This window comes from Podarcis raffonei, chromosome 5 (assembly GCF_027172205.1).
Source record: "Podarcis raffonei isolate rPodRaf1 chromosome 5, rPodRaf1.pri, whole genome shotgun sequence".
Lineage (NCBI taxonomy): Eukaryota > Metazoa > Chordata > Lepidosauria > Squamata > Lacertidae > Podarcis > Podarcis raffonei.
In genome coordinates, this window is record NC_070606.1 from 27,295,644 (window position 1) to 27,320,774 (window position 25,131).

Genomic DNA, 25,131 nt, shown 5'->3' on the forward strand with positions numbered 1-25,131 from the left:
CTAGGGATAGGGTAGCTATGACCCTCCAGAGGTTGACCACTCTCACCATTGAGCCATGCTTATTGGGGCTGATGGGAGTTGGAGGTCCAGCAACATCAGGAGGGCCACAGATTCCCCAATTCCTGGTCGACAGATGTCTCACAAGTACTTAACCATGTGATAACAAATACAGAAGAATATAGGGGTTTTTCTTGAGCAAGTAACCTTCATTTACCAATTTGTGATCTCCTCTTGGAGGGAGGAAGTTTCATTAATCCACCATTTGTATTCAGAACCTTATGCGTTCTGTATCGAAACAATTTTCACCTACTCCACAGTGCTTCACTTGTTAAATTACAGGGCAAAAATATGTGGCCTTTTTTTAATGGCTCTGAAATGTCAACAGTAGAATAGTACTCAGATTTGAAAATGAAAACTGTTCCATTTAAGCTTCCGTTCAGGTTTTTCATAAAGTGTGGGACAAAGGCAACTTTAATATATATATCCTGCATTGGAAGAATGCAATAAAATAAACTTCTGACCTTTCCCCCCTGCAGAGTAATCGAGTCACTCTGAAGATGGATGTGTCCCATACAGAGCATTCTCATGTGATTGGAAAAGGAGGAAATAACATTAAAAGGGTGATGGAGGAAACGGGGTGCCACATCCACTTTCCAGATTCTAATAGAAATAACCAAGCAGAAAAAAGCAATCAAGTGAGTATATATTTTTCATCCGCTGCGTTGAGTCGTAATATCCATACATATGAGTCAGGGCTTTGTTCATGTCACTGGCATCTCAAGACGTTTTGCTCATTGAGACAAAAGACATTCCCCCACCCCAGACACCTTTCTGTCCTACTCCCAAGCCTCTTCTGCCTAAGGTGACTGTCTTCCACTTGCCGCTGAATAAGGGTGGCTTTGTTTATGTCCTTGGGCATGAATGAGTATAGAGAGAAACTTGAAGCAATGATTCTTAAAAGTTTCCTCAGCCAAACAAATCACTTGCTGAAGTGATCAGAAAGTATTAATTGATTTTTTATTACAAATGCAATGGCTGTCTTTGAAATAGCACCTCGTGTGGTCCAGTCTGTTTTGTTACATTATTTTAAAATAACATTTAAGCACTTCTTGAATTAACTTTGATTACATATCTAATAGGAACCTTGCATAGTTTAAAAAATGTTGCTGTGGGGGAGGGTAGTAAGAAATCAGAACTTCCAATTATGTTTTAAGCATCAAGGATAACCAACAGATGCATAACCGTGAATCACAATGGTAGAATTCATTGTTACAATTTCAATCTTACGTTCATACTTCCACAGGTGTCAATTGCAGGACAACCAGCCGGAGTTGAGTCGGCCAGAGTTAGAATACGGGTAATTATCAGATGCTGGTACCTAATTAGTGCCTTCCATTGAGCCCTCCTGGCTCTTTCCTCATGTCCTTGAAATAAGTTTTTTATATAGTTCACTTGACCCAGAAAGTAGAAAACCACCCTGGCTGCTGTCTACTTTGGTGATGCTGCAGAACTGTGTAGTTCTGAGGATATACTAGTTGTAGCAGATATTTACAGACTTCCTTTCAAACCACTTGTGTTCAGCCTATTTTTATTTGCTGTACTGACAAAGTTATGGACACATTCTGTGGATTAAAGTCCCAGAAGATGCAACAGTTTGTAGATTTTAATATTCACCCTATGTTTCTGGTATCATATCTACCTGTTCCACTGCCAAATAGAGGTGAAATATGATAATTTGATGCTTTCTGATAGAGATTGTGCAATGTAAGATGGTGGGCAGCATAAAATAACATTTAAGGCTGCTTGACTTAGAATTTTGAATATATACCTTCATGATAGGCCAGATAAGTTCTTCCTTGTGTTGAACTTTTGCTGTTCTTTTGTTTCTAATCGCTGTTCCAGGAGCTGCTCCCATTGGTGCTGATGTTTGAATTACCTATAGCTGGAATCCTTCAACCAATCCCTGATCCCAATTCTCCTACAATTCAGCATATATCGCAGACATATAATATTTCAGTATCCTTTAAACAGCGTTCTCGGACATATGGGGCTACAGTCATCATCAGAGGATCTCAGAATAACGCTAGTTCTGTGAAGGTAACACCTTAGCTGATACTACTGTGGTTGTACTGAAGGCACAGTTGGATGTAGTATCTGTTCTTGTTGCTTTGCTTGGATTTGTGTGGCTGACAGTCCCAGTCAGTAAGGGAAACTGCCTGTTTCTGCCCAAGAGAAAGGAGTGAATTGTTTAACATAGCCTTCTTTCAATGGTGTGCATATGCATAATGGAAACTGCAGTTTGCGCTATTCTTCAGGTCATAACCCTGCAGTATCCTAGTACAGATAGGAGTTCCACGTGTTACCTGCATATGTTTAGAGACTGAAACTTGAGCCTGTTTCACACATCAGGCTAGGTGGGTAAGATCAATATGTGTTTGAGTTGAGAGGACAGCCGCCGTCTAGCAGAAGGACATGGTTTACCTCTGTGCACTGACCATGCATTCCAATGTGCTTAGGCCTCATAGACTGTGGCCCTTAGTCCTGATCTTGCTAGGTAGCAATTGTAGCATTTTGGGAAAAGCCACGTTGGATTGCATGTGTGGACATATTGAGTCTAATGACAGACATGCATGGCAGGCCTGGTGACAGGCGGCTAGTCGTGATCTCTGTGCCACATGTGGTATGTTCACCTAATTTATCCAGTTTGGAATATTGTGGAGTACTAAAAGGACGGATCTCTTAGAGAATTTGTTATGCATTCCAACATAAGTGATTTCCTGTGTCTGTCCATAGATGTCATGCAGATGCATCTTTCACCTATTCCATTCATTTTTAATACCAGACAATCAGACTTTTTAAGGAAGCTGCTACTTCCTTAATTTAGAAACCCAATCCGTTGTGGTCAAGTACAAATTGCCACTCCCTGAATTTTAAGTTGTCTCTACTGCACTTGTAATCTACCCTTGCTTAATGCCGTTTTCAGGGTATTTACGTAGGATTTACTCCCATTTTATCCTCACACAAAATATAGCAGCCTTATGAGACTGACTGTGTGTTGGGGAGGAGATAATCTAGTATGGATTGAACAAAATAGAATATATATATTACAGCACTGGATACACAAGGCTGCATATTAATCCCTTTGCTTTAATTGAGATAAGTCTCCCTTTCTGTATGCAGAATATATGGGGAGTAACCTGATATAAACTTTTCTCAAACTTCTTTTAAATAGGAAGGAACAGCTATGCTCTTGGAACACCTGGCTGGTAGCCTGGCTTCTGCAATCCCCGTGAGCACACAGCTGGATATAGCAGCTCAGCATCATCTCTTTATGATGGGTCGGAACGGCAGCAACATCAAGCATATAATGCAGAGAACTGGTGCTCAGATCCATTTCCCCGATCCCAGCAACCCACAGAAGAAATCCACAGTCTACCTCCAGGGCACTATTGAGTCAGTCTGCCTTGCCAGACAGTACCTCATGGTATGTACATTAAAACTTTGGAAATTGTCAAGCAGCAGCAGCAACAACAACACACTGCAATCACAGGGCAATTCACTGGTACTCAAATGAATGATAAGGCTGTAGGTTTGTCAGCAGTTATGCGGTCAATAGGGATCAGCTGCTGTTTCCAGATCTGCAAGACCAGGGGTTCCCAGTTCTCTCTGGAGTGGTAAATCTGTGTCTAGACTGTCTCGCTTCAGGCTGATGTGGATTTGTGTGATTTGAATGCTCCTCCATACAAAAGGAAAATATAAAAAACTGGAATGTTAAAAACAAGGTTTGGGTTTAACCAGTGCTGTTTTTCTAGAAAAAGAGGTGCTGGAACTCACCATGAACACCTCCCTTGTTCCCTAACAATGGCAATGGTGTCCACCTGAGAGGTGCCGGAACTGAGTTCTGGCTGGAAAAAAGCCCTGGGTTTAATTCTCCCTACTTCACTTCTAGTTTCCTCTTGCAGAGGGATTTTTGTGCATGGAGTAGCAATCAGTCATGTGAGCCAAAACCAGGTTTGCCACCTCAGCGAGAACTTGGCATTGAGCATATTATGATTTATATATGTGTTTCCAAACACAAGTGTGTCCCATTCACAGGCTACCTTCTTAGGTGTACACAAACATAATCAGTTCAATAGGGTTAAGAGACTCTTCAATTAAATTATGCATGATTTAACCAATGAGTTACTAACAAGAAGCCAATGTTGGTCTGTTTTCTAAGTAATTTAAACATGCAAATACCTCAGCACAAAGGTTTGCAAAGATCTGGTGGGAAATTCTAGCGTTAGTAGCTCAAATCAGTGACATTTGAGTTCCAGCCCAAAAACTGTTTACTTGGATTTCATGAACTATGGGTTTTGGAATTTGAGAATTATAAGTACAGGGAATTGATTTTTGAATTCCCATAGCCTAAAACAGCAATAGGGTGGCGCTGTGGGTTAAACCACAGAACCTAGGACTTGCTGATCAGAAGGTTGGCGGTTCGAATCCCCGTGACGGGGTGAGCTCCCGTTGCTCAGTCCCTGCTCCTGCCCACCTAGCAGTTCGAAAGCACGTCAAAGTGCAAGTAGATAAATAGGTACCGCTCTGGCGGGAAGGTAAACGGCTTTTCTGTGCACTGCTCTGGTTTACCAGAAGCGGCTTAGTCATGCTGGCCACATGACCCGGAAGCTGTACGCCGGCTCCCTCGGCCAATAAAACGAGATGAGCGCCAGAACCCTTGAGTCGGTCACGACTAGACCGAATGGTCAGGGGTCCCTTTACGTAAAACAGCAATAGTGAGAATTCAAGTTAGCAGATTTGTAACACACACATCCAGTTGACAAGAACTAACATAACCATTCTTTCTTTCAATGCTTCAAGGGAGTGCACTTATAATGGGATGGTAAGTTATCTATAATATGTTGTTAAAGTTGACTATCCAACTAGTAGTATTCAATGTGGCGGAAGAAATTTAATCTAGAACTATCCTTTTTAAGAAATGCTCATAGGGAACACCATAAGGGATACTGATTAGTTTCTATGTAAGAATGACAGAAAGCTTAAATTAAAAAGCCCCTTTTTAATGCTCAGAAGAGCAGCAGAGGTTTTTTTTTGTATTTTTAAATATAGTGAACAATGATGAGCAGATAAAGTACAAGGATGATTTTTTACAAGCATGTCATGCTTATTAATTTTATTTATCTTTCTTCAGACAGTTCAGGTTTTATAAAATAATAATAATAATGATGATGATGATGATGCAACAAGCTAGAAGAAGGCAACGCATCCAAAGGACAAAAAGCCGGTTTAAAGCAGTATAAAATGGGATGCCTTAAAAGGCCTTCATGAATAAAAAATACCTTCAGTCGGCTCAGCGCTAGGCAAGCCTTTTGCAGTGAAAGGAGCTCTAGAATCTGAGTGCTGCTGCAGACATAAGTGTCTCCCCAGCTCACCTCAGATATTGGGGGCAGAGATGCAAAGAAAGGTTTCTGAGGAGAATCCCTAGAACTGGGGAGATCAAACCATTAAAAACAGCATTTTGAATTGAGCTTAGTAATTGACAAGAAGCCAGTGCAAATGTCTGGCCAGATGAGTTCCATGCACCCTTTCCTAGTTTGTGTAGAACATGGTAAGTAGATTACTAACTGAAACTGGCCATCATCCAGTCCATTACCAGTCTCAGACAGTGGTTCCTTAACCCCCGCCGTCTCACCTGCATTTAATGAGAGGAAGAAATATAGTTGGGTGACAACACTACTTCCCAAATACCCTCTCTCAGTGGCTTCTGGTGTTAAATAAGAAAGCTTCATTGCAAAATTAAATATGTCTTAGTTTTTAGGTTCTTGTGTTTTCTTTTTCATTCATTTGCAAACGCAGGAAATGTGTGAACCAATTTTAAGAATCACTTGTGAAAATGGACTGGTGCTGCAATCCTGTACCTCCTTACATAGGAGTAAGCCCCTCCAATTTCAGTGGCACTTACTTTTGAGTAGGCACTTGTAGGATAATGCTCTGCTTGCCTGTTGATATTGGGTTTTGTGTTTAATCTTTCAGGGCTGCCTTCCTCTTGTGCTGATGTTTGATATGAAGGAAGAAATTGATGTAGAACCACACTTTATAACTCAGCTAATGGAACAGCTAGACGTCTTCATTAGTATTAAGCCAAAGCCAAAGCAGCCAAGCAAGGTTGGTAGAAAACATTCCCTTTCTGTAGCCTTCCTTCTGCAGCCCAGAAATAAACCAAACTAGCTGTTCAGTCAATGGATGTAAAGCAACTGAAAACAAGACCTGCTTTTTATTGAGAATTATTTCCTGCATTCACAGAGCACCTCTGCAGCCAGTTTGCACTCTTTAAAAAAGATAATCTAATGCATTTAGCTCTGAGAAGCCAGTGCTTCTAATAAACCAGGAATGTTATGGAAACTCTATCCCCTTTAACTGTCCATGCATACTCAGACCCAGCTCTAGAGTGCACAAGCAAGAGGGCTTACTCAGTGGCACTTGGGAAACCAGAAGCTAAGCAGGACATGGTTCCCCATCTATTGCAATGTCTCCACCAAAGAGCCCTTGTGATGATGGGCTCTGGTGAGAGGCAAGCAAGGCATTGACCTCTGTTGTCTATGCTTAGAACCCAGAATGTGCCCCATTGGGCCTGTTCATATTTTTCAGTAGTATCTTCCAACTTGATACTTCACTCAGCCGTGAAACTCAATGAGTGACCCTGGGCAAGTCCCTGTCTCTCAGCCTAACCTATTTCACAGGGTTTTAAGGATGGGGAAAAAATGAGGGGTGGGGTTATGTGCGCTGCCTTAAGCGCCTTTGGATATAAAGCAGGAAATAAGTATAACAAATTCCTAAACGGGTTGCAAGGCCTGCACAACATTTGCATACAGATTTGTGAAATAATGGGAAGAGGAGAAAATATATCTCTTTCACGATTTTATAGGAGAAAGCACTAAACAGGGCAACATCCGTCTCGAATCACCACTGGGTAATATCCATCCTATTACCTTGATTTTAACTTAGACTATTAACTAATTTGTAGCTGGCTTTATTTGAACTGGGACGCAGGTGGTGATGTGGGTTAAATCACAGAGCCTAGGACTTGCCGATCAGAAGGTCGGCGGTTTGAATCCCTGCGACGGGGTGAGCTCCCGTTGCTCGGTCCCTGCTCCTGCCAGCCTAGCAATTCGAAAGCACGTCAAAGTGCAAGTAGATAAATAGTTACCACTCTGGCGGGAAGGTAAGCGGCGTTTCTGTGCGCTGCTCTGGTTCGCCAGAAGCGGCTTAGTCATGCTGGCCACATGACCCGGAAGCTGTACGCTGGCTCCCTCGGTCAATAAAGCGAGATGAGCGCCACAACCCCAGAGTCGGCAACGACTGGGCCCAATGGTCAGGGGTCCCTTTACCTTTACCTTATTTGAACTGGCTTTATCAGACTATCTTTATTTGGTTTGTTATTTGTGAACAATTAAAACCCTCTTCGTTATATTCCTGGTACTGCAGTAAAGCTTTAATAATAAAGGCTTCCAATGAACATGAGCAGTGTTAGAAACTGAGATATGAAAGCTAGGGGTAAATGGCACCTTAAGCCTAGGTTATGGGCGCAACAACGGAATGTCTAGGCACACTTTTTTATAACAAGAATACAAAGCTGAAAATGAATGAATTTCAGCTAAAATATTAAGTTCATTTTTCACATGATCTAGTCCATGGGTAGGCAAACTAAGGCCCAGGGCCCGGATCCGGCCCAATCACCTTCTAAATCCGGCCCACGGATGGTCCAGGAATCAGCATGTTTTTACATGAGTAGAATGTGTGCTTTTATTTGAAATGCATATCTGGATTATTTGGGGTGCATAGGAATTTGTTTTGTTTGGTTGGTTGGTTTCAAAATATAGTCCCGCCCCCCACAAGTTCTGAGGAACAATGGGCCGGACCCCAGTTGAAAAAGTTTGCTGGCCCCTGATCTAGTCCTTCCTTGCCCCCCCCCCGCCCCCTAATATTCTTAAGAGGGTGTCTTATCCAGTCTTCAGAGAGTAACTGGAAGTGGGGAGGCAGAAAAAGGTCCCCCTTTCCTTCCACTCTGCAGTTTTAATCTGAAATCTTAGGCACAGTACTGCACCCAGAGCTCCTGTCACAAAATACGCCTAGAACAATGGGAGTTCTGAACATGAGGTTTCTAGTTCATTCTTATGTTGTTTTAGAGATATAAGCAACACAAATATAGAAACCCAAGCAAGGGAAGAATTGTCAGGTGTTTGTAAAAACTCCATATAGCGGACATTTTTACTAAAATTTCAGGCTGATTGTACTTGATGTAAGAATGCTGTTCCACAACTAGTGCCCATTGCAATGCAGTCTGGGTTGGAAGATTAAATGATGGAATAATTCCTTGAGCTCCCCACCACATGGCCAGAATTTGGTTTTCCTTAACCAGAGCTTCTGGAAGTAATGACATGGCAAAGTTAATAAGGATCTGAGCCTGTAGTGTAGCAGTTGCATTCACCATGCACATATTCAGTTCAAACTGGCAAAATATGTTGTTTACATCAATTGATCTCCAGGTCTCCTGTAGATTGTAGATTTAATTCATGTTGGTAACTGCCTCCCTCCCTCTTCAGAGACAAGTAGAAGTACCAAAGGATAAATTGTTTTCAATATGTGCAATCATAAGTTATGTGACCAGAATTGGAAACTTTGAGCAGGGCTATGCAGAATTTCTGGTTGTGAGTGAACCTTGGTTTGCATTAACTACACTGACACATTACACATGTAACATTGTTAGCTTATGGAGGGGAAACAGCCTGAGTTCACGAGGCTGGGAGTGGGGGTGGATGCAGGATATAGGGGCTCAAAAGGCATGAACTTGAGAGGGAGAATAATCAGTAGCATACACGGTTTCCATCCTAAAATGGATGGAAGGAAGATTTTAGCTCAGGTACAAGCAGCATTTTGGTTGTTGGCAAACCTTGCTCTGTGATCGAAGATTGGGCAGAAAAGAGGATGCTGGAAGTTGTGGACTCCATTAAGGCTGACAGGATCTCACTTTTCCTGTGTATGTAAAAATGTAGATTTGATACCAGAACTATTTAGTGTAATTCTAAGTAGTTGCAGGAGAAATGAATTTTTTACATAAACACTTGTCCCGTTTTGAAAGATGATAAAACATACACATTATTTAAATAATTGTGTTTTATCTTGTAAGGGAGAAAATAAACAGGCCTCGTTGTACCATCCCTGTGTTCCACAGTTCTTCCTTTAGAAAAAGGCAAAATGTTAAGTAATCCCTACAAGTTTTGCAGACCTAACTGCCATCTTTCTATTAATACCAGAGGATGAGTTTGGCTCGAGAGTGGGTTTATAAACAAATTTCTCTAAATGTTGCCAGTTATCAGAATCCCTTGGAACATTTCATTGCATTTCCTTGCTTGCATGTTTTCTCCTTACAGTCTGTAATTGTGAAAAGTGTTGAGCGAAATGCCTTAAACATGTACGAGGCACGAAAATGTCTCCTGGGCCTTGAAAGCAGTGGAGTCCCCATGGCAACAAGCCCATCCACAGTCTCGTGTCCTGTTGGCCTCTCATGTCCTGGTTTGGATATCCTGTCCTCGGCTGGGCTAGGACTTACTGGACTCGGTAAGAAGTCTACAGTACTTTACTGCACTCCAAAACTTCACACTATGAGTTGGGTTGTGGGACAAGCTGTGTGTTTTAACCATGTATTTAACTGAAGAGGGGTAATGGAAGATATTGAGGGTGGGATGTGAAATAACGGCTTTGGGGTAATGCTGTTGGCAATGAAGGAACAGCTGGGCTAAGAGACAAGGATAGGACAGAGTTGGGTGTCAATGGGATTTCTGATTAAAGTACAAGTCCATTGGTGACCAGTTTCCAAAGGGTGTTGTTGACCTTGCAGCACTAGAGTTTAAAGAGAGAGGGAAGTACAGTGCCCCATGTCCAGGTAGCCCCAGCATCACTGAAGGGGGAAGTAGCTATCATGGGAAGTATAGGTTTATGTGGACTCCTCTTTGAAAATGTCAGTCCTCCAATGTGATATTAAAGCAAAATTAATTTGAAGAATTTGATTTATTTTTTTAAAGCATTGTTTCATTAATTCTGTGCAGGCGTGTGAGGGGTAAGTTACCTGTCTTGCTTTTTTACTTTGTAGGCCTCCTTGGTCCAACAGCCTTGTCTGTCAGCACGTCCACCACACCAAATTCTCTCCTAAATGCTCTCAATAGTTCTGTTAGTCCTTTGCAGAGTCCTAGTTCAGGCACGCCCAGCCCAACATTGTGGGCATCTTCAATTGCCAATACAAGTGCTACAGGTTAGTAGGTCTCATTTGTTTGATTTAAAAAAAAAACCTTGAACTTTTGCATAGTGAACGGTAAAAAATGTTTTTAGAAAGAAGCATGGGATCCAAATTATAAAGAACTCCCAAGTTCCACAAAGGTTTATGGCAGAGCTTTCCCAACTTTTCATGTTGTTGACACACTTTTTAGACATGCATCATTTTACGACACAGTAATTCAGTTTTGCTAGCAAACCGGAGGTTAAGCTAACCCATTTCCAGCCCTAGGAGGAGCGTGGGGAGCGTTCGCACAACACACCTACACACTGCAGCCAACACACTAACGTGTCGCGTCACAGTTTGGAAAGCTCTCGTTTATAGCATTAAAGTGATGTGATCAAGTTTAAGTCTCTTCGTTGTAATGACCTTCTTTACAGTGGAGTATCCTAGGATAGAGCACTTCCTTTGCAGAATGTTCCAGATTCAGTCATTGACATTTCAAGTAGTAGGACGGTGCCATAGAGAGATGCCGGCAGTTGAGAAAAAGCTGTAGTGGAGCAATTGCCTGGCTGTCTGTAATTGCTGCTCTATTTAATTAAGATTTTGTGCATGACTGCAATTGAGAAATGTTACTGATCTAGAAGTTGTTACATTTTCTTTCAGGCTTCTCTGCTATTCCCCACCTGATGATGCCATCTACTGCCCAAGCCACTTTGACCAGTATTCTTCTATCAGGAGTGCCAAACTATAGCCAGAACACGCCATCTCCCCCTCCTGGCTTGACCCCTGTCGATATTCATGTCAATGGCATGCAAGCGGAAAACAAGAAAAGCTCAGCTTCTCTAAATGGTCATGTAAAGGTAAATCGACTTAGGCTACAATCCTAAGCATTCTTCGTTGAGAGTATGCCATTGAACTAAGTAAATATACTTAGGATTATGCAGTCAATGCATGCTGAAAATATATCTAAGTAAATTATCATTTAGACAATAAAAACCTTATGTTAAAATCTTACGTTAAAACAGCAAGCAGAGCATAAAAAATCTCCTGCCTTGATTAATTAGGGCACTTTGTCAATCTAATGGTTATAAACTGTAACACAGCAGGTAAATGTGGAGATTGTGGTCAAACATTAATTTATCTATCTCCCTCTGTACAGGTGGGACCAATCTGAGGTGGGCACCTTTTTACTATTTACAGGCTGGAAGTAAGTCTGGGGTCTGTGTGCTCCCTCTCCTCCTACAGTGAAGCTGCCAGAAAGGGGTTGGAAGCTTTAGGTTTCATTTTTATTTAAACACAGTTTAGTTGCATGTACCAACCCAGACAAACTGTGGTTAGTTATAAGGATGATTTGCTGAAACCAGTCAACTTCATATACCATGGTTTGATGTTGGCTTGTTTCAATAAATAATAGTTTAGACTAACCACAGTTTTTCAGGATTTGGACATAAAGCTGAGTTGCATTTAAATGAAAATGAACACTTCTGATCTCCTCATTACTGTACTGAAGGAGAAGAGAAGGAGGAGCATATGAGACCAAGGCTTTTTCACTTGTTAAACCATAGTTTAACATAGCATCCAGATGCAGCCACAGAGTTGGTTGTATTTTAAGTCCCATTTGAAATCAGTTCAAGCCAGCTAAAGGTCTCACTAATGTCAATAGAAAGCAACCAACCAAGCAATTTTGTGTTCAATCACTTTGGCACAAAGATAATTTTCAACAGTGACAATCTGAACTCACAGTATTGGAAGAGTGCATCAGTGGATGGCTTCTGTGGGGCATGACAAAAGTCTTCTGTGGATTGTTGTTGTTTAGTCGTTTAGTCGTGTCCGACTCTTCGTGACCCCATGGACCAGAGCACACCAGGCACTCCTGTCTTCCACTGCCTCCCGCAGTTTGGTCAAACTCATGTTCGTAGCTTTGAGAACACTGTCCGACCATCTCGTCCTCTGTCGTCCCCTTCTCCTTGTGCCCTCAATCTTTCCCAACATCAGGGTCTTTTCCAGGGAGTCTTCTCTTCTCATGAGGTGGCCAAAGTATTGGAGCCTCAGCTTCACGATCTGTCCTTCCAGTGAGCACTCAGGGCTAATTTCTGATAATAATCTTCTGTGGATTAGGGTCAGACATAAATATTCCATTCAGTTAAACTATGCTTGATCTTGGGAAAAGAGTGGGTGTGCTATTTGCTGGGAAAGGCATCTGGGTAAACAGGGGATGACTCTAGTGGTGTCCTTGAGTGTACATATTGTATTGCCATTCCCTTCTAGGAGAGTTGCTAAAGTTCTGCTCCTTGTGACATTGCTTGCGAGCCAAATCCCCTGTTCCTGACATTGTCCTGGTTTGCATTTCACTTTAAACCATAGTTAAAATAAACTGTGGTTTAATGTGAATGGACAGAATTCTAGCGCGTGCAGCCAAAATCACGGGTGCTTTGCTCCTCTCTTGCTGGGAATCAAGCTGTGCTCTGGCTTGTTGTGTCATCTGAACCTGGTTTCATCATTTATTTCTCTCCAAAACATGAATTGGAAGCCAAGGTTTGTTCCTGGCCTAATGCTTGTGGTTTGTTTGGGGGAAAGAAACCATGACCCAAGTTTGGATGACACGATAAGCCAGACCATGGCCTGTTTCCCGGCAGCAGCAGGGGAGGAGTGCAGCACCCAGGATTTCAGCAGCATGCAGTAGCACAGAGCTTTTTCCCATTAAACCACAGGGGTTTTGTTTTGTTTCAAACTATGGTTACTTTTCTGTGTTGTGTGAAACGTGCCATTAGGTTTTCTCATCTCCACCCGGGCATCTCTTTCATGACAGGCCCTGCTCTGTATGGGCACCCCTCTTGCCATTCATCAAAGGACTTTTGCTAGTGTAAATGCTTAAGTGTAAAGTGCTCTTTTTTGTTGTTCTCAGTGGATCTTTTTCAATAAAATGTTTTATAGTTTAAGATTATGACTAAACATTCTTGCGACTATTCCAGACCTCAGCTATGAAATATACTGCACTAACTGCTGCATCACTCGGTGAAAATGTGTTGGGTCCAAACCACAGCGATCCATCCAGGCAGACAAATAGTCATAGTGCCTCCGAACAAGTGACCACCAAGGCAAATGCTGGCGAAGGTATAATCAAATAAGCATTTGTGCTTTCTCAGGTTGCCTTATCCTCTCAGATGGGCAGGGTTACCTCTCCTCCTGAGAGATTTGGGATAAGCTTGTATTTTAATTGGTGATGAATCATTCCAAACACCAGCTGAGTAAACGGCAAGCTAAGCGACTAAGCAGATAGGAAGAAATTAAGAAGGAGCTGCCAGTTTCAGCAGGATTCCCAAGTCGTTGTCATGCTAAATATTGAAGAGATGCTCAAGTTCAAATAGCTGGCCAAGGGTTGCCGTTAAATCCATTGTCACTCATCTTACACATGAGTTCGTCAGTAGCTTGGCTTGGAATAAAACAAGCCGTGCTTCATTATAGAAATGAGCCTTGGGCTTGCATGCTTTCCCTCCCCTTAGTTGGAAAGGGAGGAGTTTTAAATCTCCTGTCCCCAGTTTATTCTAACCTGCAGTTTCCTGAACTCAGGCAAAATGGGAAAGAAGGGAATATATGAGCTCAAGATTCACGGCAGCTTTCACTTCAAACAGCAAGCCATGCTTTTATATTACATATGAGCCAGACCAGTAAAACTGCTCAAATCGAGGTTTTTATATTGCACTGTAAAATTCAATTTCTTAGTTTCATGGTATGATGAATGATAGAGGTGTAGTATGGTTCACATATCTTCTAATATTACACCTTCAAATGTGTATATGGCTGCTATAGGTCTCTGTGTAGTGCTTTGCTGAAAAGTTTGGTAACAGAAATTCTGCACCAAGAAAATGTGAATCATTCTTTCCCTATACAAATGATACATGAGCATGCTTTGTGTTTTTATTACAAAATTCTGCTGCACATAGTGACTGTGTTTAACTATTTTTTTGGAAAGCTGCAAATATCCTTCATAATAAATTGAAATGCCCAAATCTTCAGCGGAATCAATACTATAGAAGGATCTTGGTGGCTATCGAATCAGTTCCTATAGTGACCAGATTTGTGCTAGCTTTAAATCATTCCTGACAGATACATAATATACAGCTCTTTGTTCTTCATAGGTTGCAATGATGCCTTTGTGGAGGTGGGCATGCCAAGAAGTCCTTCACATTCAGCCAATGCCAGTGATCTCAAGCAAATGATGAGTTCCTCCAAGCAATCCTGTGCAAAGAGGCAAACAGTAGAACTGTTGCAAGGCACCAAAAACTCTCACTTACAGTATGTCACATTCATAAATATGACTTTATAAAGTACAGGGAGGCCGTAACATATTTTACATGTTCTGGCGAAGGGCAGGTAGCTCTGCCATTAATAACGGTCTTACTCTGGAGTTAAGGCTCTGCCCTGAAGTAAGAAAGCTTCTCAGAATTCATATGGACATGGTGATCTCTTGATGACCCATGTTTGACATGTTTTGCTTCATTGAAGTGCTACCTGCATGCTAATACTTAACAGAGAGTCTCTCAATGTTACCATCCCCCTATTGCAGTAGAGATTCCCTAGGGCTGAGAAAACAAGGCTTGCGCAAGGCTACATAGTGAGTGGTGAGATTTCAGCAGGGAATTTTGTGATTTACAGGTCAGTCTCATACCCACCACACTAGCTCTCCAAAAGAAATGTGTGGGGTTCACAGCATACTTTCCTCAAGACAACTCTTCAGTAACTTTTAAGGCAGGCTTTTTAATATTGTCATAGTGATGTAGTTGCGACTTCTCAATTGGATGTGGGTTATATTCCTCCCTTTGCTTAAATGTAGGGAGCAATGTGACCAGATCAGTACACACCAATAAGTTGGCCCACACTTAAATAGCCTTTTCCACTAATCCTTGGTCTGTGACACATGGGCCACAAGGAACATATTCATGCACTCTTAGATCTACATACCTCCAAAGATGCTCTCTTGGGAAACGAGTGAGCCAAACTCTCTTATTCACACTTTGAATTGAGTTTTTTGGGAAGTTAATGCAAATAATACTGGTGGCCGTGGAAGCTAAAGCCAACATTAGCAGACTGCTTGCTGCGTCACCTCTGAAAAAGCAAGCTTTAAATTCTGTACAAAGTTATTATTTGCATTCCAGTGCTTAAAGATGAGTATCTAATCTGTCTTGTCCTTCAAAAATGTTTTCTTTTCCTGTTGCTTTAACTGAGAACAAAACAAATGCTGTTAAGATCTCTGAGCACTTTAAAAGCAAATCCTGCTCCCTGAAAGAAACCCCTCTCATCTTTACAGCACCGCAGAGAGGCTGCTTTCAGATTCTGAGCTGAGTGGTTCAGAGAACCCAGTGGCTGATAAAAAGGCTCCTGGAAGTGAACGAGCAGCTGAGAGGGCGGCAGCAGCCCAGCAGAATTCTGAAAGAGCGCGCCTTGCCCCACAGTCGTCATATGTGAATATGCAGGTACTGAGCATGTGGTAGCTTAAGCCCAAATTGTGGTGAAAACCAGGAAGTGGCCAGATCTGGACTCCAATTACTCTGGCTCCTTCAGCCCTTATCTCTCTCTCTCTCTCTCTCTCTCTCTCTCTCTCTCTCTCTCTCTCTCTCTGTGTGTGTGTGTGTGTGTGTGAGAGAGAGAGAGAGAGAGAGAGAGAGAGAGAGAGAGAGAGAGCCTTCTTAAAATGCACACAATTAAAATTCCACCCTAAGAAGGATTCTGCATGTGCCAGTCTACATATGCCTGGTCCATAATTGCAAAAAGATGTCCCATTATGGATATGGCAAGAAAAAGCAGGCAGCCAATCTACCCCAAGGGGGTTAGAGCTCATACTGTGGTAACTTGGTGATGGAACTTGGTGACCAAAGCAAAACTCGGCATGCAGAAATTTTTCAGTGCTCCTGCAGCAGTAATCACATGGTGAAGAAGCAGTTTTTAGATCAGAGAACCAAACTCCGAATACCTTGGAAAAAGAGGCTGCATTTGAAAATAGTAGATTGGGTGAAGGTTTAGGAATAACTACAAAGCTATTTACAGCCCTAATTAGCTGGTTTTAAGTGAAAGTTTTAAGTATATCAAAAGTTAATTGGACTTGCTGGCACATTGTTGTTCAGTGCTTAGTGTTCCCCCTAGACAAACTTATGGACCGTGATCAAAATCTTTGTGGCTTGGAGAGCAGAGTACTGGCATGACATTTAGTGAGAGCAGTGATTAAGCTGCCTTCTGTGTGTTTCATTTTTAGGCATTTGACTATGAACAGAAGAAGCTATTAGCAACCAAAGGTATGTGGGACAACTGTGACTTGCAGCCTATATATCTGTTTGGTAGCTGAGCAATGAAAGGGTTCATGCTTCCATCCCCTGCTGCCCTGAGATTTGGCTGGGTTGGTTGCTCAAATCAAGAAGCTGTATCGTAGACAACATGTTTTGCAATCCAAACTTCTCTGTGTATAAAAACTCTGGTTCTGCTGTTACAGTGTGGGAGAACACTGTAAACTTGAAACTTCTTGGTCCACAATAAACTTGTCTTGGGGCAGGTGGTTGGAAAGGATACATACTCATGTTTCATCGGGAACTTTGTTTTCAAGAAACACAGGCCTCAGCTGCTACTGCACCATTTTCCTCTTGTATAATCATGATTAGCATGTGTCCCCTTTTGGATGGAGGGGATTGCCAACCGGCTGCGCATCCTGTAAACACAGGGGGAAAGTGTTGGGGGTTCAATGCCTTCCATATTTCTAAGCATAAGTGACCGCAGTTGGAATGGGTGCTGCGTGCATACATTAATATGCACATCTGGCTAATCCCCATATAAAATATATGTGGAAGGATCACGGAAGTCATTGGCAAGTGGACCTCGGTCCTGTATACCTGAAGGAGTGTCTCCACTCCTGTCATCCAGCCTGGACACTGAGGTCCAGCGCCAAGGGCCTTCTGGCGGTTCCCTCGCTGCGAGAAGTGAAGTTACAGGGAACCAGGGAGAGGGCCTTCTTGGTAGTGGCACCTGCCTTGTTGAATGCCCTCCCAGCAGATGTCAAGGCAATAAGCAACTATTTTACTTTTAAAAGACAACTGAAGGCGGCTCTATTTAGGGATATTTTTAATGTCTCACGCTGTATTGTTTTTAATATTCTGTTGGAAGCCGCCCAGAGTGGCTGGGGAAACCCAGCCAGATGGGCGGGGTATAATAAAAAATTATTATTATTATTATTATTATTATTATTAGCAACACAGCGTTCCATCATGAAGGTCTTGGGACTCACCTCAGTTCTCCATTTCTCTTTTCCAAATAGCCTCCCTCTTTCTTCTGCCATATATGCCAGAACTTCTCTATAAGGAATGAGATGTGCATGCATGTATGTACAAATGCCTGCAGCACACATTATTATATCTAAGATACTTAGCTTGTATGTGTTCTTGGAGCGCCATGGTTTCTCCTCACACATACAGAATCGTAAGCCCCTACAAGATTGGAGGTCATCACACCATCTCAGTATACGTGGAGGGAAGCAAAGGTTAAGAGCAACCTGTTTTGGCCGAAAGATGCCATTTTTATCCAAAAACGTACAGGGTTCATGCTTAAGGGTATGCTGTCTTTTGTTTTCTTTAAGCTATGTTAAAGAAGCCAGTTGTTACGGAGGTGAGGACACCGACAAACACCTGGAGTGGGCTTGGCTTCTCCAAATCAATGCCAGCTGAAACAATCAAGGAATTGAGAAGAGCTAACCACGTGTCTTATAAACCGTCCATGTCGACAACTTATGAGGTATGCAAAACTGCAAATGAGTTTTACTATGCATGCAAGAAACTCACCTGAACTTTGAACATATGTACCGATTTGCAGCGAATTTGAAGCTCCAAGGGTCTTAAGAAGGTGCAACTCTTCATTGATTTATGGAGTCTCTGTTAATTTTATTGGGTTTTAAAAACAGGTTCAGCATAGGCTGTACCACAAGCAAAGAACTAGAGAAATGTGGTCCTGTGGATGTTAAAAGAGTAAAAATAGTCACACGGGATCAATCCAAGGCTGTAGCTCTGTGGCAGATTCCCCAGTGTAGTCGGTGGTGATCACCTGTGTTTTTTTGTACAAGTGTCTGCAAAGCAAAAGTATTTTCATTTCTAGCTTGAATGAATAATCATAATGGCCTGTTTTCTAGAATGCAGCCGCAACTAATTGCAGGCTTCACAAGGACTTAAAACTTGTCTTTGTGGCTTTCACAATAAGACACATGAGATAATTACTGAAGGTTCAAGGCCTATGAAATCTAAAGTGGAAAAAGCCAGGGGGGGGGAGAGATTCTGCCTGTTGGCAACTGGACCCCCACATGGACATGGTTCATGCCACGAGGTTAAGTTACATGGCAAGTGCAATACAGATTCCCACAGGGAATCATTTTGCAGTGGCTTCTAGATGGAGAGGGGATTGCAGTGTCATGATCTACTGTGGCTTCCTGGTAGCAGAGCTGTGGTACTCTTGGTTGACAAGGAGGGATGAGAAAGCAAGAGTAGTCATGCAGCTCCCCTGCTCAACATTTCAAGGTCTTCGGCATTGAGCTCCTCCTACAGCAAATTTTCATTGTGGTAACACTGCAAAACACTCAACTTTATAAAGGAGCATCTCTTTAGATATGATGCCAGATCTTTACCAACACCAAATGTATATGGGTTTTGCTGCCATTTGAATTTTCTGGGGAGTGGGGTGCAAGGGATTCCCCCATGACAGTGTTAACAGTGGCAGGGTGGAAAGTCTACTGTTCAGTTGTCTAACTGATAGGTGGAAAACACTCATGGCAGAAACTGTGCTTTCTCTTTTGCAAAGTCAAAACATTGCATTAAATGAGATACAGGCTTTTTTGTGAACCATCTTCACAACTTATGAATAGGATGTAAATGATAAAAATGGATTTCCCTTAGGAACAGGTTTAGTTTGGCCACGCTGTTCCTCGTACTGTATATACTTTTAGCAGATAAATGTTGACTCGTGTGTTTCACATTATCTTTCAGCCATTTTACTTGTCTCCCTTTTTCACAGGAGTTTATTAGGAAACTAAAAATGTTTTCTGTCTCTGAGTCACTTGGCTGTAGCCCAGAAGCAAACCACAGCCTGGGTTCCTTGCTCTGTAAACTATTTCTTCAGAGACTCCGCCACTCATTGTTTTGCTTTGCTTGAGACATGTGGGCAAAATAAAAACCATGGATCCCTTTGTTTTCCTGCTTATACTGGGCTGTTTTCAGAACTTCCATTGGTATTAGAAAGCACTTCTGTCACGGTACCTTACATCATTGATTCCAAAATTATTAGCCCAGGAGTTAACCAGTGAACTCTGGGAACATGTGGGTGTGGTCACAAAGTCTCCAGTGGATCACATGACAATCTCAGTGTGGTGAGGAGCATTCCAGGTCATAGTTAAAGACTGGCCCTGTGAAGGCACTGTTGCATTAGGATGGTGCCATTTTCTTTTTTAAAAAGAGCTTCACAGGTTTACTTGTGATACGGGTCATGAGTTTCTTTCCCTAAAACCAAAGTTATGGAGATGTCTCTTACAAAAAATGGGAGCAAGCCCAATAAAAAGGAAGAGTAGCATTGAAAAGGGTGCCAAACATATTACAACCATGTTGGTGATTGATGTGTGCTTCAGTGATTAGCTACTGCCAAAATGAATGCCTAGGTGGCACAACCTTGGTTTATTGCATAACTGTGGTTGCTTTTTTTATTTATTCGATTTATATACCACCCTTTATCCAAAGATCCCAGGGCAGCATAATAATTTATGCAGCATAATAACAAAAACATAACACACAGCATGATAATAAAATAATCATAACAGCCCCTAGGACTTGCACCCACCCACACATTTAACCAACTATGGCTGAATGCCCGAGTAAAGAGGGATGTTTTCACCTGGCGCCTAAAGGCATGTAATGAAAGTGCCAGGCAAGCCTCTCTGGGGAGAGCATTCCACAGATGGGGAGCCACCACAAAAAAGACCCATTCTTGTGTTGTCACCCTCCAAAGCTCTCAGGGAGGCAGGACATAGGGAAGGGCCTCAGATAACAAGCACACAGGGTCCAGGTCAGTTTGTATGAGGAGAGATGGTCCTTAAGGTATTGAGGCCCTGAGCTGAGTAAGGTAGTGTGTCCTCCATATATGCCAGTGAGTACAGAATCCTGTTGGTTGCAAGTATTTAATAAGACCCCAGAGCCCGAAGTAAGTACTCAACAATATATCCTAGTGCAGTCCTTGCTGAACTTCACCCCTTCAGGCCTGGGTGTTCTTCCATGTCAAAAAATGCTCATCTATCACCTTTCAGAGGTTGATAGTTTACACTTCTTCTTGATGTGGAATCATTCTGTATAGTGGAATTTTATTTTTTAGAACTTGGAAATATAGAGAAATATGTCATTCTGTTCCACTAGTGAGAAATGGGATTAAACAATTCTCTCTTTTTTCTCCTCCTCCTCTCTTTATCTTGGCCTATTCTACTTGCTCACCTTCCTAGGGTGGCTCCCCTACAGGGGTGCTCTCCTGTAAAAGAAAAGAAAAAAGTCATTTCAGGGTGACCATTATTTAAGGTTTATAAGGAGCCTTCTCCCAGTTTTCAGGTTATGCTTATTCCTTCTTCTCTTTCTTGCAGGGTTCATCAATGTCTCTCTCACGATCCAACAGCCGGGAACATCTAGGAAGTGGTAGCGACTCTGATAACTGGAGAGATCACAATGGCATTGGCCCAGCAGCCCCTGGCGACTTTGTTTCTTCCATTGGCAGCCCTAAAAGGAAACAAAACAAATCAAGTAATGATTTTCTGCTTTCTTTCTTTTTTAACTTGAGCATGACTTCTATCATGCACTATCATTGGCTTGGCTAAAATTTTGTCCCGAGTCTAGCGGAAGCAAAGTTGGTTATTTAGTTCATCCTGTTAATTGCAAGTGTTAAAATCCTAGGACAGAGTTAGAAACTGGGTGTGTGGCGGTGGGGACAGGTTGCTGAAAAAGGCTGCCCTGAATCATGGGTCTTCCCTTTAACTCTGTAATGTGTGGATCAACTTCATAGCCTGATGTCACCATATTGAGTGTTGCCATATTTCCAACACCACATCATTGATTGATTGATTGATTGATTGATTGATTGATTGATTGATTGGCTGCTGCTGCTATCATGAGCGAATGCGCAGTGTCAGGCATTTAGGATGCTGTGTAAGTTGAAACACACAAATCAAAGGGGGGGGGGACTTAACACAAGGCTGTCCTATTCAGGAGCAGCCCCACATGTAGTTTCAATCTTTGACTTTCTTTCGTAGCACTTCAGTGAAAATATTACGGCTTGATCATTTGCCTATGGGTGGGCTGGGGTTTAAAGTCTACCTGTCACAGCGGCTTATGCACAGTTTAAGTAGTTCAGTGGGATATCTTTTAAAAGTGAAATGCAAACTGTTTGGAAACTCAAAGGTACTTCCTCTCTGAACTTCCAGCTGAACATTATCTCAGCAGCAGCAATTACATGGACTGCATCTCCTCGCTGACAGGAAGCAATGGCTGTAACTTGAACAGCCTATTTAAGGGATCTGACCTGCCTGAGCTGTTCAGCAAACTGGGTTTGGGCAAATACACAGACATATTCCAGCAACAAGAGGTCAGTGTCTGGAAAAGGCATTTTTTTGTTGTTGTTCCTGCTAGAGTGTTTTGATTACTTTCCAAACTAAATCGCTCAATTGCTACCATCTGCTGCGCTTTCATTTACTATTCTGTGAAGACCACATATTCATTCCTTGAATGTAGGAATAGCTAGCTTCAAACCTCAAGTGTTTTCAAAGCACTGTGCTGAGAGAAGCAACTCTGGTTTCCAGTGTTTGCAAGCATATGTGGACGCATGCTCTGTAGTGCATTGGCATCCAGCTTGCTGTATGAGTGCTTCATGAGTGACACCGTGCGTCAGTGGCTTGTGGCACATCTACATAAGAAACAGGAGAGCCTCTGGCCCTGCCTGTTGTTATCAGGCCATTGCCTCTACTGCAGCATAGTGCTGCTTGCTTCCCAGCTCAACATACTAAAGCATGGGTAGCTAACATGTTGGACTACAGGTCTTGTGATCCTGGAACACTGACCATGCTGCCTATCAGTGATGGTTATTGAAAAATGTAAGCTTTTATCCCTATGCATAGTTTGAACAAGGCACAGAATTCAGCTTTCATTGGAGCAAAACTTTGATTGCCTGGACACAAATCTGGTATTTTGTGGCATGGCTTACACAAAAACTCAGCAAAGCCACTGGTCTCCTTTGAAAGGAAAGGCAGGATATATTGATGATGATGATGATTTATTTGTGTCCCACCCATCTGACTGGGTTGTCCCAGTCACTCTGGGCGGCTTCCAACACATATATAATAACATAATAAAACATCAAACCCTATACTGGACTGCCTTCAGATGCCTTCTAAAGGTTATATAGTTACTTATCTCCTTGACATCTGATGGGAGGGTGTTCCACAGGGTGGCTGCTACTACCAAGAAATCCCCTCTGCCTGGTTCCTGGTAGCTTCATTTCTCACAGTGAGGGAACCACCAGAAGGCCCTCTGTGCTTGATCTCAGTGCCCAGGTTGAACGATGGGGGTGGAGACGCTCCTTCAGGTATACAGGGCTGAGGGTGTTTAGGGCTTTTAAGGTCAGCACCACCACTTTGAATTGTACTCAGAAACTATGATGTTATCAAGTGTACCCAGGAGTAGCAGTACCTAATCCTGTGGGGATTGTCTTCTGCCAACTGAATTACAAAAAGAGTGGGCCATCTTTAGCTCAGGTACATTGGCCACATTCATATACCAAATTCTGCCTTACTAAAACCAGGATATTTGTGAGCTGCTTTGCTCATGCTTTGCCCCTCCACTCCCTTCATGAAAGCAGGGGAACAAACTAGGAAGCTGCAGTTAACCATAGCTTCCTGTTACATGCAAACTGAGAAACTGTGGTCAGTGGCTTCCATAGAAGCCTGGATATGAAACAGTGACTTAAACTTGACATATGATTCTGGCTTGTTTGGAATTCATTAACCACAGTTCTTAGTTTGCACATAATAAACTATGGTTAACTGTGTATTTCTGGCTTGTTTCCCCACTCACACAAAATAAGTGAAGCAGGAGCCAAGGGGCTGCATGTGAGCATCCAAATCTTGAGCCTCTCCTGGCTTGTTAAACTAGAATATAATTGTGCCATCTGTCTACCAGCCTGCCCTCATCTACTCAATATTGCTACTGGCCTTCTTTCTTATTTTTGTAGTAGACTCTTGCAAAGAGGTATGCCATCTGGTGGTATAGATCTGATGGCTTACCATCTGAAAATTCTGAAATTCACATGTCTTTGAGAATACACACGTATGTGTGTTCAGGATGCTGGATATGTGAATGCCCTTGGAAACTTGCTTTTCACCCCGTCATTATTTACATGAACAATTCAGCAGCACGTAACACTTTCAGATAATTTCTTAGCACCGATGTGTTAGCTCCCAAGATGGAGATTGTAGCTGCTTTCCTCCTCCCAGGCTTTTTAGCTTGGTGCAGCACAGCAGCTAACCTGGCATTTTGGAAACTGAGCTCATAGTTAGGGATTTGCATTCTTAACTACTACCTGCAACCACAGGACAAAGCTTGCTTTACAAATCCTGGTTAAAGAGGAGAAGTCTTAACTGATCCCAGGCAACACACTAAGCTAAGCTGCTGAGCTGCACTAATCAAAGAAGCCCATCGAGAAGCAAAGAGGATACCTGTTCCTCTCCAGGAGCCAGCATGTTCACATGGACACTGTAAGTTGTACACTGACTTACTGTGCTGTGTGAACCAGGCTATTGTTTTGTTTTGTTTTTCTAGGACAGGCATTTTTAATGCATGTAAGACAGAATTTGGGTAAGCGGAGATTTCACTCCCTCATTAACAAACTAGAATTGAGCAAGAGTTCATTTAAAGCTTGCATCGAAACTCCTGTAAAACAGACAGTGCATTATTTAGTTACAGAAATCAGGCACAGATGCATTACATTGCCATCTTAAGGATTTAGCATTGCATTAAAGGAAATTTCTGAAAGGATGCTATGAAATTGGATGGACAAATCCATCCAGTCCAGCAGCACCATTGCTGATCAGCAGGTAGGCTTGAATTCAGACAGAGTGTTTCCTTGCTCAGCTACATCCCATTTGTTGGTTTATTTTCTCAATCTAGGAATGTATGGATAGGGTAGAAAGGGTGTTGAGGTTGTTCAGCTCTTAGCCCGTTTCTCATCATTGAGGTCTTGACCTACACACACTTCTAATAGTACTGTTCCCATCTCCTCTGTGGTTGCTCCCATGACGCTAGAACAGAGGGTAGCCATTGTGGTTCCTTCCAGATGTTTTGCACCACCACTCCTATCAACCGTAGCCAACATGGTCAATGATCAGGAATGACTGGAGTTGTGGTCCACATCATCTGGAGTGCACCATGCTTGCTTCCCTGCACTAGACGTAAACAGAAACTGATCCACTTGCATAGTGGTTATAGCACACAAACAGTGCTTGGGCACTATGGGTACATATAAAGCACCCTTTACACTTGCTCCTCTGTGAAGAAAAACTTTGGCAATGTGGCATTTCTATAATCTTTTCTTCTTCATGGTTGTAAATCATACTTTCACTATATATGTGTAATTACCTAGGAGTGAGTGCTATTGCACTTGATGGGGTTAACTTCTGAGTAGGCATAGCATAGGATTACCCTATGCTGTACTTGCTCAGTTTTCTCTTTGGATGATAAAAATAAAGTTCTTCAGGGAAGTTATCTATGCCGTTCCCTTTAGTATGCATTTTGAATCTTTACTGTGAGACTTCT

The 25,131-nt window shown here is 42.3% G+C and overlaps 1 protein-coding gene across 2 annotated transcripts in view; it reads left to right on the forward strand.

Annotated features, from left to right (window-relative positions):
- BICC1 (BicC family RNA binding protein 1) overlaps nucleotides 1-25,131 on the forward strand; it is a 111,153-nt gene that overhangs the window by 82,190 nt on the left and 3,832 nt on the right. The window contains exons 5-19 of one of the 2 annotated variants that reach the window (XM_053388305.1): nucleotides 537-695; nucleotides 1,304-1,357; nucleotides 1,903-2,097; nucleotides 3,233-3,484; nucleotides 6,034-6,165; nucleotides 9,432-9,618; nucleotides 10,151-10,309; nucleotides 10,937-11,133; nucleotides 13,246-13,387; nucleotides 14,413-14,569; nucleotides 15,582-15,747; nucleotides 16,524-16,563; nucleotides 17,892-18,046; nucleotides 20,916-21,072; nucleotides 21,750-21,910. In XM_053388305.1, coding sequence (XP_053244280.1) covers nucleotides 537-695; nucleotides 1,304-1,357; nucleotides 1,903-2,097; nucleotides 3,233-3,484; nucleotides 6,034-6,165; nucleotides 9,432-9,618; nucleotides 10,151-10,309; nucleotides 10,937-11,133; nucleotides 13,246-13,387; nucleotides 14,413-14,569; nucleotides 15,582-15,747; nucleotides 16,524-16,563; nucleotides 17,892-18,046; nucleotides 20,916-21,072; nucleotides 21,750-21,910 — 2,313 coding nt within the window. The remainder of the gene's footprint in view (nucleotides 1-536; nucleotides 696-1,303; nucleotides 1,358-1,902; nucleotides 2,098-3,232; nucleotides 3,485-6,033; nucleotides 6,166-9,431; nucleotides 9,619-10,150; nucleotides 10,310-10,936; nucleotides 11,134-13,245; nucleotides 13,388-14,412; nucleotides 14,570-15,581; nucleotides 15,748-16,523; nucleotides 16,564-17,891; nucleotides 18,047-20,915; nucleotides 21,073-21,749; nucleotides 21,911-25,131) is intronic. The other variant, XM_053388306.1, reaches the window with a different exon arrangement.